We start from the raw sequence: 17,637 nt of genomic DNA on the forward strand, positions 1-17,637 counted from the left end.
TTCCCATGTCATTTTGCAGTGAAATTAACATGCCTGCTCCCCATACGGCTTTAAATTTCAGATGATGGTGTGATGATGTTGTGAAAATAAGTTGCACTTTGAAGGAACAGGGCGTTGTTTCCCCCAAATCTCTACTACACACAGTCAGTGCGCATGTGTCTAAGCCTTGTGCTGTTTGCTAGCATCAGATATGATCACCACAACTACATACATGTTGAAGAAACTTAACTGTTTGCAACTTAAAATATAGAAAACCCGTTTTGCTGCTGTTACCAACCTCATGTGCTTTAAGTATCAGCCAAATAATAAATCATTAGTAAAGTACTACTTTGTTTTCCGTTATGTCAATGTGGTGTCAATGTGGTGCAGAAAAGAGCAGCGCAAATCAGATAATAATCTGCATCTGTCGACTTCGTGTCACAGTTGAGGGTAAAGATCAAACTGTGAACCCTCTTGCTTTGGGCCCCTCTGGCCGTACATGTTTGGTCAGGTGGCTGAAAAAAAATAAAACAAACTTATTATCTTTTGCGCTCATGTGCGAATACTATCTTCTGGAAATTACCAGTGGAAAACGTCTCGGACCGGAACATACGAGAACGATTTATCAGTGTTCATTTCAGTATCTTATTTAAGGCCCCGTGTTTGTGGGGCAGCAGCTCTGGTTGTTAAGTGAGATGGTGTTTAGGCAGGGAGTACTCCGCTGCCTTTATCACTTCGATCTAAGATAAAAATGAAAGGGATGTGTTTATCTCTTGCACCCTGTCACAAACATACACACACGTTGAAACATATGGGTATATCATTTATCTGTGTTTCTTTGAGTTGTTTTCCCTTTGGCATCCATGCGTTTATGTAAATAAAAGTAATCATAGAAATAAGCTTGTTGTCAATGGAGAGTAAAAACTAGAGCCGTGCAGAAAGGTTCAGTGTGCACAGATGTTTCCCACAAGATGATTTTGTGTGTTAATATCACTTTTTATCGATTTTAATTTCTCTCTGCAGGGGTGATAGTTGGCGTGGATGAGAAAACTGCTTATTCCTGGCCTGCCTGCAACCACTGTGGGAGTGACAACTTAGAGATGTTGTCTGAAAGACCGTAAGTTCTCGAGTTTAATCAGACAGGCTTAACGCTGTACATCATGGCAAATATAACTTAATTTTCTTTATTTTTATTTGTTTTCTCTCTTTAGTCAAAACTTCCTTTGTGTTCCTTGCAAGTCAGTGGTGGACAAGCCGGACATGAGGATTCAGATGGAAGTTTTCCTGAGTTGTTCAATAAGTAACTGCACTTTGAAGGTGAAGGTGAGAACAACATTTTAAATTTGGATGTCAATAACAATATTTTGATGTCCACTGTACGGTGAATCAAGCTCTGACAATCATTATGTTTTACACTGTGTAAGAGACCTTTATTAAGAAGAATATTTCAGTCTTGTTTGCTTTCTTGCAGAATGAGATGAGAAGATTGATTCCACTCTCATGGCTTTGTAGGGTAAAATAATAAACTGGAAACAGCAGCCAGTTAGCTTAGCTTAGCACAAAGACTGTAAACGGAGGGAAACAGCTAGCCTGGTTCTATCCAGAGATTGAAAAAACCACGTCTACCAGCAGGAGTTCCATTGGGGTTTGCCATGTGGGGGGGCTTCGTGTTCAGGCAATTAGTTTATTGTCTCGGTGCACCGCGGACCCGCCCAAAAAACGTTTTTAGTCTTTTTTTGTAAGCTTACCTCACCGGCCACCGGTTGTAACGTCATGTTTGTTCGCTTGCTTTCAGTGAACTTTGTAAAGCACTATGAGACACTCTGTTGTGATATTGGGCTATACAAATAAAATTGAATTGAATTGAATATTCACCGTACAGACAGGAGAGTGATATTGATCTTCTCATCTAATTCTTGGCAAGAGAGTGAATAAGCATTTTTCCCCAAACTATTAATTGTCTATTAATTATTAAAAAGACATTAAAGGCTCCACACCTATTCATCTCTCCGACAGCTGCAGCAAAAGACAATCATGTCCATCCTTAACGCTGCAGCACTGGAGGGTAACGAGGTATGTCCGCCTCTACAAACAGTTACATAACTCTGGGCTGAACTGCACGGTGCATTGATCCTCTGTCAATATGTCCTGAAAGCACAGGCGATAAGACCCGCTCTACACTGAACCAAAAGAAATCCCTGAGTCATGCTGGTCATTGATACAGCAGAAGGAATTTGCTGCTGTAATCTTCCACCACCTCCTGTATTCTGTGATTTGAAGTTTGCATGCATTTTACACTGAGGGTGATTTAATTAGTTTCCTGTATAATCTACAGGTGGTGGGGCAGTTCATAATCCTGCAAAAATAGTGTTTTTTGCATGGTAGGCATTAATGCTCTTTACTCAGGGAACTCTGAAGTGCAGAATAAATTGTTAGATCAACAGAAATACTGCTGACAAATGTGAGGAGAGCAAAGTTCAGGGCCTTGAGTGCACTCAAATATTCCTGCAACGTAATCAGATTAAAGTTTTGTTTTTTTTTTCTAATTTGCAGGTAGTGGAGGGAAATTTTAGGGGGGGTTGTTTATATAAAAAAAAAAAGATGTTATCAGCCTAAAATGGTCCAAGAAAGCAGTAAATAAAGCGTGAATGTTTCAGTTCCCAGGCTACGATGTGGAGAATGTCCTGGGAAAAGAAGTGGGCCCCCTCGCCGTTTACGTCCGAGTGGTCACCAGGAAACCTGCCCTCTGGATCGGCCTGGAAGAAATCTGCCTCTGAGGCCGCCAGTGAGTGATATCAATCCTCGGGGCTTCAGCTGGCTCCAAGGATCTGCACACTAGGCCTCGATCTGAGCCAGCTCCGACCAAACACCTCCTCTCCCCTCCCCCCGCCCACTCTGACAGCTTGAGGCTGCAAGAAGACAAGGTCTTGTTTGTGTTAATGATATGTGATCCTGTGGGCCAGGAGTTGACAGCACAAGGGTAGACCAGAGGCATGCAGTCTGTCAAAGCAGCCCACGTGGTTCGTCCACTGCAATGGGACTTTTGACTGTAAAGACACTTTTTTTTAAAAGTGGTTTAAAAAAAAATCTTCTCTCCAACTCATCTACCTCTGTATTTATGATTCCCGACACTGTGCCAATAAAGTTGTATTTTTGCTTACTTTACTTTCTACTTCCTGCTGCACTTTTCTGACTCCCTCCACATAACTTGTGTGCAAAGACTACTCACAGACCAAAGGTATTTCTGCACCTTTTCAGCAATTTTATTATAGATTCCATAAACAAAATGTTTTCAAGGTTTAATACAAACTATATAAAAGATCATGCTCTGGCTCTTATACAAAGTTCGGAATTATAAAACATGTACCATATCAGGTATAACATCATGTAAATGCAGTGGTAAAATAATTTAATACAGAGAAAATCCCACAAAAAAATATGGCAGCAACATATTTTCCAGTGCCATTATGGTAAGCTTAAAATACATCTGGTACAGATGGTAAAAATGTCTGTTGAGGTATGTCTCCTAAAACTCAGTTCATAATAAAAAAAAGGACTCTGTCACCGGCTCGCTGTACTCGAGGAGCCCGCAAAGGAGGAGTTGGGTATCTGCTTGAAGAACTCTCTGAGCCCGGTGAGCTCTCTGGTTAGCTGCTCGATAGTTTTATGAAGCCTGTCGTTTTCTGAGCTCAGTTCAAGCAGCTTCTGCTGCATGTCCAAGTTGCGCATCTTGGCTTTGTCCCTACTTTTCCTCACTGCTATGTTATTCCTCTCTCGCCTCTGTCGGTACTCCATGCTGAACCTGTCCACCGCCTTCTTGCCCTTCTCTCTGCCGCTCTTCCGCGGGGAGGGTTTGGCCGATCCGACGGTGGAGCCGGGCTCCGGGGTGGTGGGGGGCGTTGGCTGCCCCGTAGGGAGGCTGACAGAGGTCTGGGCGCAGGTCTCGATCTGGGAAGGCAGGGATGAGGACATGTCGCTGTCGCTCCAGTCAGACTCCTGCTTGATGGGTGCACCGAACAGCCTCTTCTCGCTGTCCGCCTTCCTCTCCCCCGGGTACGACAGCTGCTGCACGCCGCCGGGCAGCGCGGAGCTCTGCATGCTGTAGTAATCAGCCTTCTCCTGTTTCACGGTGTTGAACAGGTCGAGGAAGAGCTCGTCGTTGCACAGCTCCAAGTTGGGCACGGCCGTCATGGACTCGATGTACTGGCTGAAGTCGATGGCGCTCTCGTCGTCGTACATGGCCGTGGCGGTGCTCAGCTCCACCATGGTGCCGTCCTCGGCCGCGCAGTCGCCCCTGTTGGCCGGCTTGCAGAGCCCCTGCTGCCCGGCGCCCACCCTGGTGCTCTCGTAGAAGTTAGCAGGCTCCATCGCCCAGCTCATGTTGCATCGTGGAGACACGCAGTGGGAGTCCAGGCTGTATATGTCACACATGAACCCTGGCGGCTCGTCCACGTGGGTCAAGGACGGGAATAAAGTGGTTAAAATGTGACCTGCAGACGTGACGCCTCAATAACAGCCCTGCAGCCCTTATCTGCACGCGCCTTTCGCCTCCTTTTTCTGGTTTTATTATTTTTCTTGTTTTGCTCTCGGGCTTTTCTCCCTGGGTGCTGCCTGTCAGGGTGCTGTCACTGACTCCTGTCACTCTCTCTGTCGGGTCTCTACTTTCGCGTGGTATTTTGTATCTTTTTCCTGCTGACGTCACCACGCACCGCCCTCTCACGAGCCAGTCAACGCTGAACGGGGGTCACGTGGTGTCCATCCACTTCCCATTTGAGGAGAGAGGGGCGTGATGCTGGCGCCACCCACTCTTTACTACGACTGTGTGAATGGTTCAGGGTTGTTTACATGTCTGCAGCCTGATGGCTGCATTCACATCTTTTATTTAACTAGAATAAATGTGGCGGTATTACACTATAATGTGCAAATACTTTGTAATATCCCAATTTCTTTTTTTTTTAATATTCCCCCTATTTATACTATACTGTTTCTATTTTTATACTTCCTCTTCCATACCTGTACATATTTCTAGATCTCCTCCTGTCTGCTGTGACATTGTGAATTTCCCTGCTGTGGGACTAATAAAGGAGTATCTTATCTTGAATTAAAAATACTCCACTACAAAAGTAAAAGTTCCGCATCCAAAAACACAAAGAAAAGTTATCGGCAAAATGTACATAATGGATCAAAAGTAAAAGTACTTATTATGGAGGATGTTCCTTGTGTGTTACAGTGTTTTCTCACACTTTTCTCACTCTCTTACAAAACTACACAATATAAACTGTCAGCTGATAATCAGATCATTTAAAATGTGTAGCAAAGTATAAAAGAGTAATATGACGTGAAATTCAACAAGGTGGATAATATAATGAAAATATAAAAATCTAGAAATGTTATAAATAGTAAAATAATGACAACAATAAAGGGTTACACTGAAGAGATCTTCATAACATAACAGTGTGTGCCCACTTTTGTGGTTTGTTGTGAGGGGTAATGTGTCCGTGCACAGACTGAATTCAGCAAGAAAAACATTCAGGTTTGAAAAGGAAGTAGAAAATGTTTGCCTTATATATGTGAAACTTACCAAATACAAGAATAAAGTTTGTCATGTAGCAAAAAGTCCTGTTATTACACTCAAATATACATACAGTATATTACTGTATCATTCTTATCTTAAATGCTGTAGCTGGTTAAGGTGAAGCTTGTTGTAACCACTTAATAAACTCTTGGGTGCTTTAATCTCTAAAAAAAATACATTATATTCTATATACTGATGACGTGTTTTGTTTGTGAAATCTTAATGTGAACAGGAACAATGAATGTAGTGGAGCAGGAAGTACAATACATCCATCTGAAATTAAGTGAAAATGAAGTATAAAGGAGAAGAAATCCTTGAGTAAAGTACAAGTAACTCATAATTAGCCTGCAGTACCTGAGAAAACGTCCCACCACTGGTCTGAAAAGTGATCAAATGTACAAAATACTATTTGACAAAAGCATTAAGCATTGTGCTGGAAAAAAAACACCAAGACAAAATCAAAAAAATCCCTTTTTCGACTGTCATTACTCCTGAAAACATGCATTTCTAACAGTACCATCGTGTTGATGGACGTCATGAAGATCATTCACATAGTAAAGAGGTACTTTGTGTGCCAGTACAAGACAATAAACAGCATTAGACTCACACTGACCATCTTCAGGATATTGCCATCATTATATGCTCCTGGTCTTTAGTTACAGTTCACTTTCTACTTAAGATTTAGTTATTTTAGTCAGACATGTTTTCTATTACTTCATATCCTATTTTATATTGTGTTATTTGTCTGTTACAGGTCTAAATGACAATATAGTATGTGGCAAAAGTGTTGCTGTGGAGGGAAAACCACTAAATATAAAAGACAGCGTTCCCCGTTTTTAGACTCCCATTTCATTCACAACTTAAAATCGTAAATACTAACAAGCTGATGTACTTACTGAGGACATCTGACTATTCGGTTAAGACAACATTCACTGATTTATAAAGTATATAGAGAAAGTATTTAAAGAACAGATCTAACTTGATTGGATAAGTATGTTAACACCAGAGCAATATATGAATCAGCTGACTGACAGATATTTTGATAGGCTAATTGATTAATCACCAAGTACTTGTTGATGCCAGCTTCTCCACTGTGAGCATTTACTGCTTTTCTTTGTCATCTAACGTAGTAAACTGATCATCTTTAGGATCTGGAGCCCTCGTTTTGCAAAAACCAGCAATTCTTTGTCATCTTGGGCTCTGTTAAACTGTAATCAGTAGAATAATCTATAATGAAAATAGTCACACCTGAACAACGATTACAAGCTCATTCAGTATAACCATCTATACACATGTCAAATTGTTACTGTGTAGGAAGAGATATTGTATGGATACTAAGTTACTCTTTATATGCAGAGGTGGTTCATTTGATATATACAGCAGATAGATAGATAGATAGATAGATAGATAGATAGATAGATAGATAGATGTTGATGATGATCTTATGAGTCTTGTCTGTAAGATGTCTCCTTAGGGAATGATGTACTGGCACTTCCCAGAAAAGCTCCTGTGTTTTGCCCACAGGAAATCTGCTGTACTTTTCCTCTCTCCAAGCCCCGTTTGAAATGGAAACTGCGCCACATGGTGGCTAATGAACGTAAGTGAAAACGCTTATTTTTTTCTCTCATTAATTGCTGCCAAAGAAATGTATCGCCAGATGATACACAGGTGTCATAAAATACATTTTGAATTAACATTTGGTCCACAGGAGGATTTGGTCCACTTCCTCTTTAAAATGTCCTAATTTCTCTATTTCTCTTAACCTGTGTGCGTTTATTTCCAGCACCTTCAAACATCTGTGGCTTCTGGGAAAGTTTCAAGCTCATTAGTCAAAAATCATTTATTTGTGGTCAGATTTACGGACTGTTTGGTTTGTCTTAGCGAATGTGTTTCTCAGCAAGATGCTTATGTGTTGCATGCTTTTTTTGCTTGCTTATTTTTTAGACTTAGACTTAGACTTAGACTTCTTTATTTGATCCCCCATAGGGGGAAATTTTCTTGTTACAGCAGCAACAATATAAACAGGGAGAGTGAAAGAAACAAAGCAATAGAAAAGACAAAAAAATAGCAAAAATAAATATAAATATAAATATAAATATATGGATTGTGATGAAATGAAATGAAATAAATATTTACACCATAAATAAATATTTACACCATAAATGTGTACGTACCATTTGTGTACGTAATTAGTAATTTCCTAGTCTCAGTCTAAGTTCTTTGTCATTTACTTTTTAGGTATTTGCATTCTCGTGTTTTGCAGCATTTTCTATGTTTTGTATTGTGAACATCTAAGGTTTTTAATAAAGAAACATGAAAAAAAAAATGGAAATTTACTGTTGGATCAAACCAAATGTGTTCAGGTTAACAATTATTTTAATACCACACGCAGGAAATGCAGATTGTATTTTAAATATAATGTAGATAAGATGTGTACTTTTATTTATATTTACAACGTTTAGTTTAGTTTAGTTTATTGAGGCAGTTTATTATGTTTAATTAAAGTACAACGAGTAAAACTCAAAATGAACCCCCCTCTGCAGAGAAGGAATCGACCGGAAAGAAAAGTGACATCCTGGTCTGTGATTGGTCCGAAGTTCCCCGCGAAAATTACGTCACACACGATTTCGCGCCACATCTTCAGCAGAAAGACGTACACAGACGAGAAGGTAAGAGCCAGAGTTCGATTATAATTAAGTTATTGATTATGTGATTGAACTAAAGTGTCTGTTAATACGCGTTTTGTTTGATTACTGATCAACTTGGTATTTTATTCACGTGAGGTGTTAAATCAGATCAAACAGAGCACTGAAGTTTGGGCTCATTGTTTCCTCTGCAGCCACATGTCAAATGGTGGATTAACTATCGTTAACTGACCCAAACTAAATTAGTTTAAAGTTAAAGTAGCAGAAACACGATTAAACTATAACGTTACACCCAAAGAAACAACATCATAATGTGCTCGACTGTAAAAGCTAAGCTTTGTGTTTTATTCTGAAGTTCTGTGTGTTTACTTATTGATGCTTAACATGGAAATAAACTGTATTTTGCCTTCGTAATGCTAGATGAGTCTGATTAAGCTTTTAATGTCTGGAGCTGTAAGTAAAATTTCGAGCTCATTCAATGATTTGCATGTAAAGTGTTAATTTGCAGAACAGCTAGATGATTGGCTCTAAATTATGTACTTACAACTGTACGTTTTCTAGCAATTGGTCTCAAAACCTACAATCTCTTTCGGCATCAAATGAAAAAATGACAAAACAATAGATTATTAGGGACTCTAAAGGACTTACATGTAAACATTTAAACAATACAGGTGGTGGGCTATGAAAAGCGAACCAAAAAAAATCCTGTAAGGCTACAAAAAACAGTAATAAACAAAGTAAGGAAAATGTTTGAGACTCTATGGCAGTCACCACTATCTCAAAATACAATAAATACAATTTTCTGCTAATTCAGTAGCTGCACCTGCAACAATCAGCCTCGTAAAACATCTTTTGGTGCCCAAAACATAAACAGGAGCTCATTCAATAGTGAGGCTTCAGTCCTCCAACAGAAAACAAACAGCAACCAGACTTTGATTCTGTCAGCAGCTGGTTGATATCTGTCCACAAGCTATACGTTTTTTTTTTTTTATATCTCCACTGCAAAAGTCAGAAACATGGTAGCAGCTTTGCTTTTGGCTGAAACATGAATTCTCTTGAATCCATTTGTTCTTTAGGTGTCAGCAACAATGTCTTCCCCAACATCGACTCCTGGTGGCCGCAAACGAGGAAGGGACACCAACCCGCCCACACGTAAGCCCGACAGTCTCCAGTATGTTCGGCTGCGGTGCCGCTGTGATGTCCACGTGATTCGAAGGAAGTGTCCGTGTGTCCTGTTGCTAATTTGTCTTTCTGTCTTCTGTGTCCTCAGCCAGCAGCGTGGGCCCCACCTCGCCTCCCTCTCAGCGACGCAGAGGCCAGGACTCCTCCACCGGGGACCTGATGCCGATGCCGACCTCCCCGGCCACCGACATGCTCAGCCCAGCAGCACCTCAGGACACCTCTCTGTTCTCCAGCCCACGTCCCTCAGGTACCCGCCAACCAAAGCGCGGCGAATTTAAGTTATTTGGGTTCGTTTCCGCCTCATCCAATGGAAAGCCAGAAAAATAAAAAGTTGCGATCTTTGTTATGGTTTTAAAAATGGTGTCTTCTTAACAGTCCTTCCCAATGAGGTGGACATGAGCTCCCCTCTGATGTATGGGACCCCCAGCTCCAGGGTTGAAGGGACCCCACGCAGCGGTGTGCGTGGCACCCCAGCCAGACAGCGTCCTGATCTGGGGTCAGTCAGGAAGGCTCCACAGGTCGATCTTCACTCTGAGCCGGTCAGTGACGGGGTCGAGAATATTCAGATAATTATTCAGACTAAAGTTATTAAGGATGACAAATGTAAAACCACAATAGTTAACATTTGTCACGTTTGTTTCGCAGCCGAGTGTCGATGGGGCCGTAGCCAGCGAGGCAAACGCAGGCCAGAAACTGGTGATCTGGGGGACTGATGTCAACGTAGGGACCTGCAAGGAGAAGTTTCAGGTATGAAATCTTACATTTCAGCTATTATAAGAAATCCCTTTCTTAGTAGAGAGAGGTTTTGCATTCTTTTTGTCACTTTGTCTCCAGAGGTTCCTGCAGAGGTTCATTGACCCAACCTCCACTGAAGATGAGAACGCTGGTCTAGACCTGAACGAGCCTTTATACATGCAGAAGCTGGAAGAGGTTGGTGTATTATCTGTCTGTCTGTTTCTTTGTGGTCTTTTGCTCCCAGTGTTAATTGTTACTGTTGAGGCTGATCCATACTTATGTCAGACTCACACTAGATGATGTGTTGTACAGGAAATGAGGGGAAACAAACACCCTACAAAATTATGATTTTACGTCTTCACATCACAGGAAACTTCAGCTTTAAATTTGTCTTGAATATCGATATTGTCCTTTCTGTCTCACAGATCAGTGTTGTTGGTGATCCAGTGCTGAGTGTGAACTGTCTGCACGTGCAGGCGTTTGATGCAGAACTCTACAGGCAGCTCATCAGCTACCCACAGGTACTGTCCCATCATCCATTTATGATTTCTGTTTATTACACCTTGTGCGTTATAAGTACAAGTCAAACATTTTACTGCATCAAAGTTACTGACTTTTTTCCCCCCCTTTTTAATTGATCTTCATTTTGATTTAAGTTCAAATGAATGAAAAAAAAACTAAACAGAAATGTAACAAAATGCTGAAACAGCCACACAAGAATAAATCAACGTTTAAAGGGGTTACACTTAAGACAGGAGAGAAGCCACAGCTCATTATACCCAAAATTAGATTATTTGTTTGGTCTATAAAACATTAGAAAACAGTGAAAAATGTCCTTCACAATGTCCTAGACCCAAGGTGACCTTAGTTTGCATGCTTTGTCCCAAATATATTCAGTATGTTATAATGCGAAACCAAGAAAACATTTGACAACCTTGAACACAACTTTTTTTTTTTTTTTTTTTATTTCTTTGCTTGGAAAAAAACAAACAAACAATTAGTCAATGGTCAAACTCTTTGCCAGTTAGTTTTCTGTCAGATTAATCGTTACAGCTCTATCACACCGCTATGAACCCTGTTGGATTTGACGTTCCAAATTAATCTACATGACGCTGTAAACGTCTGTTTGAAGCAGCTTTTGTCTGTTTAGCTTGTACTTTATTGCTCTACTGGCTGTTTTGACAAGTTCTATGTTCCCTTTGCAGGAAGTCATCCCGACCTTCGACATGGCAGTCAACGAGCTGTTCTTTGAGCGTTTCCCAGACTCCGTCCTGGAGTACCAGATCCAAGTCCGCCCCTACAACGCTCTGAAAACCAGGAACATGAGGAGCCTGAACCCAGAAGGTGTGTGGATTCGTTAATGTCACTGGAAGTGAAATCGCACTTGTTAAGACGACCGTACCGAGATATCCCATCCCATATTTAGTGTGGGGTTTTTGTGAATATTGGTCCCTGTTGTGATTTAAAAGGTGCGGTATCGGCTTCAGGCTAAAGCTTCTGTGTGCCTTATGTGTCGCCTCCACAGACATCGATCAGCTGATCACTATCAGTGGGATGGTGATCCGCACCTCGCAGCTGATCCCAGAGATGCAGGAGGCTTTCTTCCAGTGCCAGGTGTGCGCTTACAGCACCCGCGTGGAGGTGGATCGCGGCCGCATCGCTGAGCCGGCTGTGTGCCGCCACTGCAACACCACCCACAGCCTGGCGCTCGTTCACAATCGCTCAGTCTTTTCAGACAAACAGATGGTGAGGGTTAGACGGGGTTGGTAACCGGGGCAGATTGCTTACAGTTAACGACACCTAATCTCAGAATATGTTGAGTGGTAATTAGTGATGTGTTGCTGTTGAGGTCGTGACATCTGTTCATTTATTGATCCTGTTGTGTAACAGATCAAAATTCAAGAGTCTCCTGAAGACATGCCGGCCGGTCAGACACCTCACACAACTGTCGTCTATGCTCACAATGACCTGGTTGACAAAGTGCAGCCGGGAGACCGTGTAAATATCACCGGTAAGATCGCACACAACTTATGAGTATTTTCTTTATCAGTGATTTTGTCAGTTATCTTTTAACTTAGCTTCCTTTTTTTTTTTGTCTAACCAACTGTCCAAAACCCTAAACTGTTCAATATTCTGTGATTTAACACAGAGAAAGATGCAAATCCTCACAAATGAGATGTTTCAAATTTTTACTTGGGCAAATTCTGTTAGAATAGTTGCATATTTATTTTCTGTAATTAGACTAATCATTTCAGCTCTAAACTAAAATCTATTTAGCAAAATACTGATGATTTAAAATTGTGAAAAATAGCAGTCTTAATTTTTCTAATTGCAACCTAACATTATAAAATTGAAATGTCTTAATTTAACAGTGGTATGAAACATAGAAGAAGAGCCAGCAAATGTTGGGTGTGTTTCCTCGGATAATGATTAATACAAATCGATCGTCAATCAGCTAGTTTTTTGAGCACTATTCTCCCCTCTGGAGTTGTTACAGGGACAATAAATCAGTCCATGTTTTCACCCATCAATCAACGTCCTAACGGCATCCATTAATGTCCCTGCAGGTGTCTACAGAGCGGTCCCCATGCGTGTCAACCCGCGTCAGAACAATGTGAAGGCGGTGTACAAGACTCACATTGACGCCATCCACTTCCGTAAGACGGACGAGAAGCGCCTGCACGGTTTGGACGAGGAAGCTGAGCAGAAGCTCTTCACTGAAGGCCGAGTGCAGACCCTGAAGGAACTGGCAGCCAAACCAGACGTCTACGAACGCCTCTCCTCTGCCCTCGCCCCGAGTATCTATGAGCACGAGGACATCAAAAAGGTGTGTGTGTCTACTGGGTCACTCAATGGAGCCGAGTCATTGTGAACAACATCTCTTTTCACCTCTGCTTTCCCTGCAGTGACCAGTCAAAATGTATTTATCGCCAGTGGAACCATCGTTAATATTATTAGCCTACGTGTTTCTTGTCAAATTAAGGCTGATTAGAAATCTAGTTAATAGGTGTACCTATACCCAAATTAAGATAATGACACATACAGTAGGTGCTAACAAGAATACAATGATTTCTCGTTTGAATCGGAGCTATGCGGTCTTGACAGACTCAAATACCTCAGTTGAAATGGTCACAAAAGTTCTTCAGCCCCCTCTGAGACAGCGAGGAAGAAATGTGTATTAAAACAGTTTTTATTGGGGCTGCAACTAACAATTATTTTCTGAATTAGTTACTTGGTCTATAAAATGGGAGAAAACTGTGAAATATATCTTAGTCAGTGTTTCTCAAAGCCCGAGATGACGGCCTCAAAGGTCAAATGTTTAGTCCACAACCCAAAGATATTGAGTTTACTGTCATAGAGGAGTAAAAGAAACACTAAATATTCACATTTAAGAGGCAGGAAGCAGAGAATTTTGACTTTTTTTTTTCTTTTTCTTAAAAAATTGCTCAACTGATAAATCGATTATCAAAATAGCTGCGACTAATTGATTAATCATAGCAGCTCTAGTAAGAATCTTGACTTCAGTAATAAACATGCTGATTACACCTGGCATTTAGTTTAAAACAGGTTTTTGTATCTGTAATCTGACTTTATTTAAGTTCTATGCAGGTTGTTAACAAAAGGCAGCTCTTCTGTGGTTTAAAAGAAGCGAAAGAATCGCCTCATTTTTAGTGAATTATATTAATGGCTCCAACATGTACGATAGCAGTGACTCTTTAAAGGACACACTTGCAACTGTTTGTCTGTCAATATCCAAAGATAAAAAAGGAAATAGATTTTTAAAAATGAGGACAATGATTCATTAACGCCATTCATTCGTTCAGTTACATCTTAAAAAAAAAAAGTTAAAGTTTGACTCTGCACCCTCTGAGGACACAGATCATGAAAACCCCAGATGTTCTAATCACACTATTGATATTATGCATTATATCCCAACTCTAGATTGAATTATGCATCCAAATATGGAATTGTTGTTCATAGTTTGAAGGTGTATTTCCCTCCTCTGTTTCAGGGCATTTTGCTGCAGCTGTTCGGCGGCACCCGTAAGGACTTCAGTCAGACCGGCCGGGGAAACTTCCGCGCAGAGGTGAACATCCTGCTCTGCGGAGACCCCGGCACCAGCAAGTCACAGCTGCTCCAGTACGTCTTCAACCTGGTGCCCCGCGGCCAGTACACGTCGGGGAAAGGCTCCAGCGCCGTGGGTCTCACCGCATATGTGATGAAGGACCCGGAGACCAGGCAGCTGGTCCTGCAGACTGGAGCTCTGGTGCTGAGCGACAACGGCATCTGCTGTATCGACGAGTTCGACAAGATGAGCGACAGCACGCGCTCTGTGCTGCACGAGGTCATGGAGCAGCAGACCCTCTCCATCGCCAAGGTGTGTTCGACAAATCTTAAACGTGTATAGTAGGGGACGGTATCTGTCTGCATTCGAGCCTTTTTGTACACAAAATGAACATTTGTATGGTTTTGCTCACAGCCAATCATCACAAGCCTTCGATGTAACACGATTTATTACGTAGCTTTGCTGAATACTTCATTCTGATTGGTCAATCACGGCCTTCTACGTCTGTTATGTCTATATAGAAGACCGTTGGTATCTTTTTAAATCACTATTTTTTTTGTCAAATTATTTTTATTTTTTTTTTTTAATAGGAAGTCATGTAATGAACAGGATAATGTAATACAATGGATAATCTATCCCTTACTTGCGATTGGCCCACTACCGCTGCAGCACATACAATCTGTGGTGGTGAATGTAACAGAGTTGGCAGTTCAGTGTGCCGAGGAGCCACCAAAATGTTGAAAAGTGTAGATATACTACATTCTTGTGGCAGCTGATTAAGAACGGAGGCATAAATCATGGAGGGATTAGCTCAGGATAACACGATGAAGCACAGAGAAAAGATGTGGAATGAGTTACTCTGGTATTTTTCACTTTAAGGGTACTGGTAAACGTTTTTTTTTTTTTTTTTTTTTCTCCTGTGTCTGCAGGCTGGAATTATCTGCCAGCTGAACGCCCGTACCGCTGTGTTGGCCGCTGCTAACCCTATCGAATCTCAGTGGAACCCCAAAAAGACGACGATTGAGAACATCCAGTTGCCTCACACGCTTCTGTCCAGGTGAGCACGATCACACTGAAGCAGCCGATTTAAAATACAAAGTTTTTCCAGGTCTTCACAGTTAAATTGTTGCTGTACTTGCACTCAACACCTTCTTTCCTTTTCCATCATTACAGTAAAAAATACTTTTCACATATTGAAGGAATACTACTGTCCAACGTTACAAGCTCAGATTACATTTAGAGAAGATTTGATATGCTTAAATAAATCTGTTCCTATATTTTTGTGTGAGTGATTGAATATCTTATGTGCAACATGTCTGTCGCCTTCATGATTGTTAAACTGAGCAAAAACTGAATTGTTCATTCTTAAGCTGAAACAAACTGCTCAATCAAAACATGCCGGTTAAACAACTTTAATGAAGTTTGATATCAAGTTTTGCTGCTCAGTTGTCTTGATTTTCACCTCCTGCGTTACTGTTCTGTTCTCCATCAGATTCGACCTCATCTTCCTGATGCTGGATCCCCAGGACGAGGCCTACGACCGCAGGCTGGCCCACCACCTGGTGTCACTGTACTACCAGAGCGAGGAGCAGATGGAGGAAGAGTTCCTCGACATGACTGTGCTGAAGGACTACATCGCATATGCACGAACATACATCGCTCCGAGGCTGAGTGAGAAAGCCAGCCAGGCCCTCATCGAGGTTTGTTCTCCAACAATTCACGTGCAGTATGGCGAGTATTTGCAGCAGGGTTTGCCCAATGACGCTTGCATGCTGATTTGATATCCGTCCTCAACTGACCTCGTGCGTGTCGGTCCTCAGGCTTACGTGGACATGAGGAAGATAGGCAGCGGTCGTGGGATGGTGTCCGCCTACCCTAGACAGCTGGAGTCCCTGATCCGCTTGGCGGAGGCCCACGCCAAGGTGCGCTTCTCTGAGAAGGTGGAGACCATCGACGTGGAGGAGGCCAAGCGGCTGCACCGGGAGGCCCTCAAACAGTCAGCCACAGACCCCAGAACAGGATTTGTTGACATCTCCATTCTCACAACAGGTGTGTACACAGGGACTACGTTTACATGCACACTAATATTCCACCATTATTCCCAATATGATGATATTCCAAATTTGATGGGGCCCATGTTAACGGCATATTGTGCACAAAATACATATTCTGCACCAAATCTGACAATAACTGCATTATAATTTACACCAATGTGCAATACTTTTAATAAAACTGAATATCTGTAGACTGCTGACAATAAACTGCAGATGAATCGATAACAAAAACGAGGACTATTCGCAACCTGTCAGAGTATTTGAGCGCTTTGATTTGTGATTCCAGGTATGAGCGCCACCGCCCGCAAACGCAAGGAGGAGGTCGCCCAAGCCCTGAAGAAACTGATCCAGGCCAAAGGAAAGACGCCTGCCATGAAATACCAGCAGCTGCTTGAGGACCTCAGAGGACAGTCTGAAACTGTAAATATTTTATTTTCATCGTGCTTCTTTTTAAAATCGATTTCAGAAAAATCTTGTCAAATTTCATTTTCAACTCCTGCGATATTACGATTTCATAGTTCTGTCATTTCTAGCTGGTGACATTGACATAAAGTGCAATGATGCTTGCAGTAAAAGTCTTGACACTTGTTTTTGAAAACCTGGATTCATCTGCAGGAAATTAATATTCATGATAATAAGATGCTAAGCTGTGAGACTTCAAAGACTTTAATTCTGTGTTGGAGCTTCATTTTCAACAAAGTAATATTTATGTATATAAAATTATGCTTTGTCCGTTATTAGCAGTAACACCACTACTTCCTGTGATGACCACCTCTGTCGCTCTGTTTGTTTACAGGCGATCACTAAGGAGCTGTTCGACGAGGCGCTGCGAGCCCTGGCTGACGAGGATTACTTGACGGTCACTGGAAAGACTGTTCGTCTCCTTGCCTGAGACACACCCTGCAATTATGTACAGTCCTTAACTATAAATCCTATCCTGTGTTGACTTCTTTTCTCATGCTGTAAAAAAAAAAAGAAAAAAGAAAGAAAAAAACCTTGTTTAATTGAACCACCACATGTTTTCTGGGCGTATTAGATGTTTGAATATCCTGGGATTTAGAGACATGACTCAGAAGAACCACACCAGTCCTGTTGCTATTTAAGACAAATCAAAACAAACACATTCTGGCAATTAATAGAGGTAATATTTTGTAAAGTTCTTGTATTTCATTTAACTGTTTAAGTAATGCTCCTGCTGTTTTTGTTTTTTTTTGTGTTACGTTCTCGTAGCTTCTATTGACTTGACGTCAAAGGGGAAAATAAAATGTGGCTCGCTGAAAGTTCTTGCCAGTGTGTTCCTTCTTTCCACAGGTTAGAAATTGTAGTTGATTTTCAAGTTATATTGTTGCATTGTGTGCACTCACTTGCAGTATCATATAAAGTTGAAACATTATATTTACA

The 17,637-nt window shown here is 41.4% G+C and overlaps 3 protein-coding genes across 3 annotated transcripts in view; 2 read left to right on the forward strand and 1 right to left on the reverse strand.

Annotated features, from left to right (window-relative positions):
- The window catches only part of spidr (scaffold protein involved in DNA repair), a 28,067-nt gene extending 24,862 nt beyond the window's left edge, over positions 1–3,205 (forward strand). Inside the window, exons 17-20 of the mRNA XM_070844507.1 lie at positions 1,003–1,096; positions 1,191–1,302; positions 1,996–2,052; positions 2,637–3,205. Coding sequence (XP_070700608.1) covers positions 1,003–1,096; positions 1,191–1,302; positions 1,996–2,052; positions 2,637–2,756 — 383 coding nt within the window. The 3' untranslated portion in view covers positions 2,757–3,205. The remainder of the gene's footprint in view (positions 1–1,002; positions 1,097–1,190; positions 1,303–1,995; positions 2,053–2,636) is intronic.
- A 13-nt stretch (positions 3,206–3,218) lies between these two features.
- cebpd (CCAAT enhancer binding protein delta) lies at positions 3,219–4,607 on the reverse strand. Its single transcript, XM_070844508.1, has one exon. It carries the CDS (start codon positions 4,408–4,410, stop codon positions 3,541–3,543), a length of 870 nt encoding a protein of 289 aa, XP_070700609.1. The 5' UTR covers positions 4,411–4,607; the 3' UTR covers positions 3,219–3,540.
- A 3,537-nt stretch (positions 4,608–8,144) lies between these two features.
- On the forward strand, positions 8,145–17,510 carry mcm4 (minichromosome maintenance complex component 4). The gene is made up of 17 exons (XM_070844984.1): positions 8,145–8,223; positions 9,276–9,351; positions 9,470–9,628; positions 9,757–9,920; positions 10,027–10,128; positions 10,216–10,311; positions 10,542–10,637; positions 11,322–11,460; positions 11,642–11,862; positions 12,007–12,127; positions 12,684–12,943; positions 14,129–14,494; positions 15,112–15,239; positions 15,675–15,882; positions 16,003–16,231; positions 16,523–16,656; positions 17,033–17,510. Exons 2-17 carry the CDS (start codon positions 9,288–9,290, stop codon positions 17,126–17,128), a joined length of 2,583 nt encoding a protein of 860 aa, XP_070701085.1. The 5' UTR covers positions 8,145–8,223; positions 9,276–9,287; the 3' UTR covers positions 17,129–17,510.
- Positions 17,511–17,637: the final 127 nt, after the last annotated feature.

This window comes from Pempheris klunzingeri, chromosome 15 (assembly GCF_042242105.1).
Source record: "Pempheris klunzingeri isolate RE-2024b chromosome 15, fPemKlu1.hap1, whole genome shotgun sequence".
Classification (NCBI taxonomy): Eukaryota; Metazoa; Chordata; class Actinopteri; order Acropomatiformes; family Pempheridae; genus Pempheris; species Pempheris klunzingeri.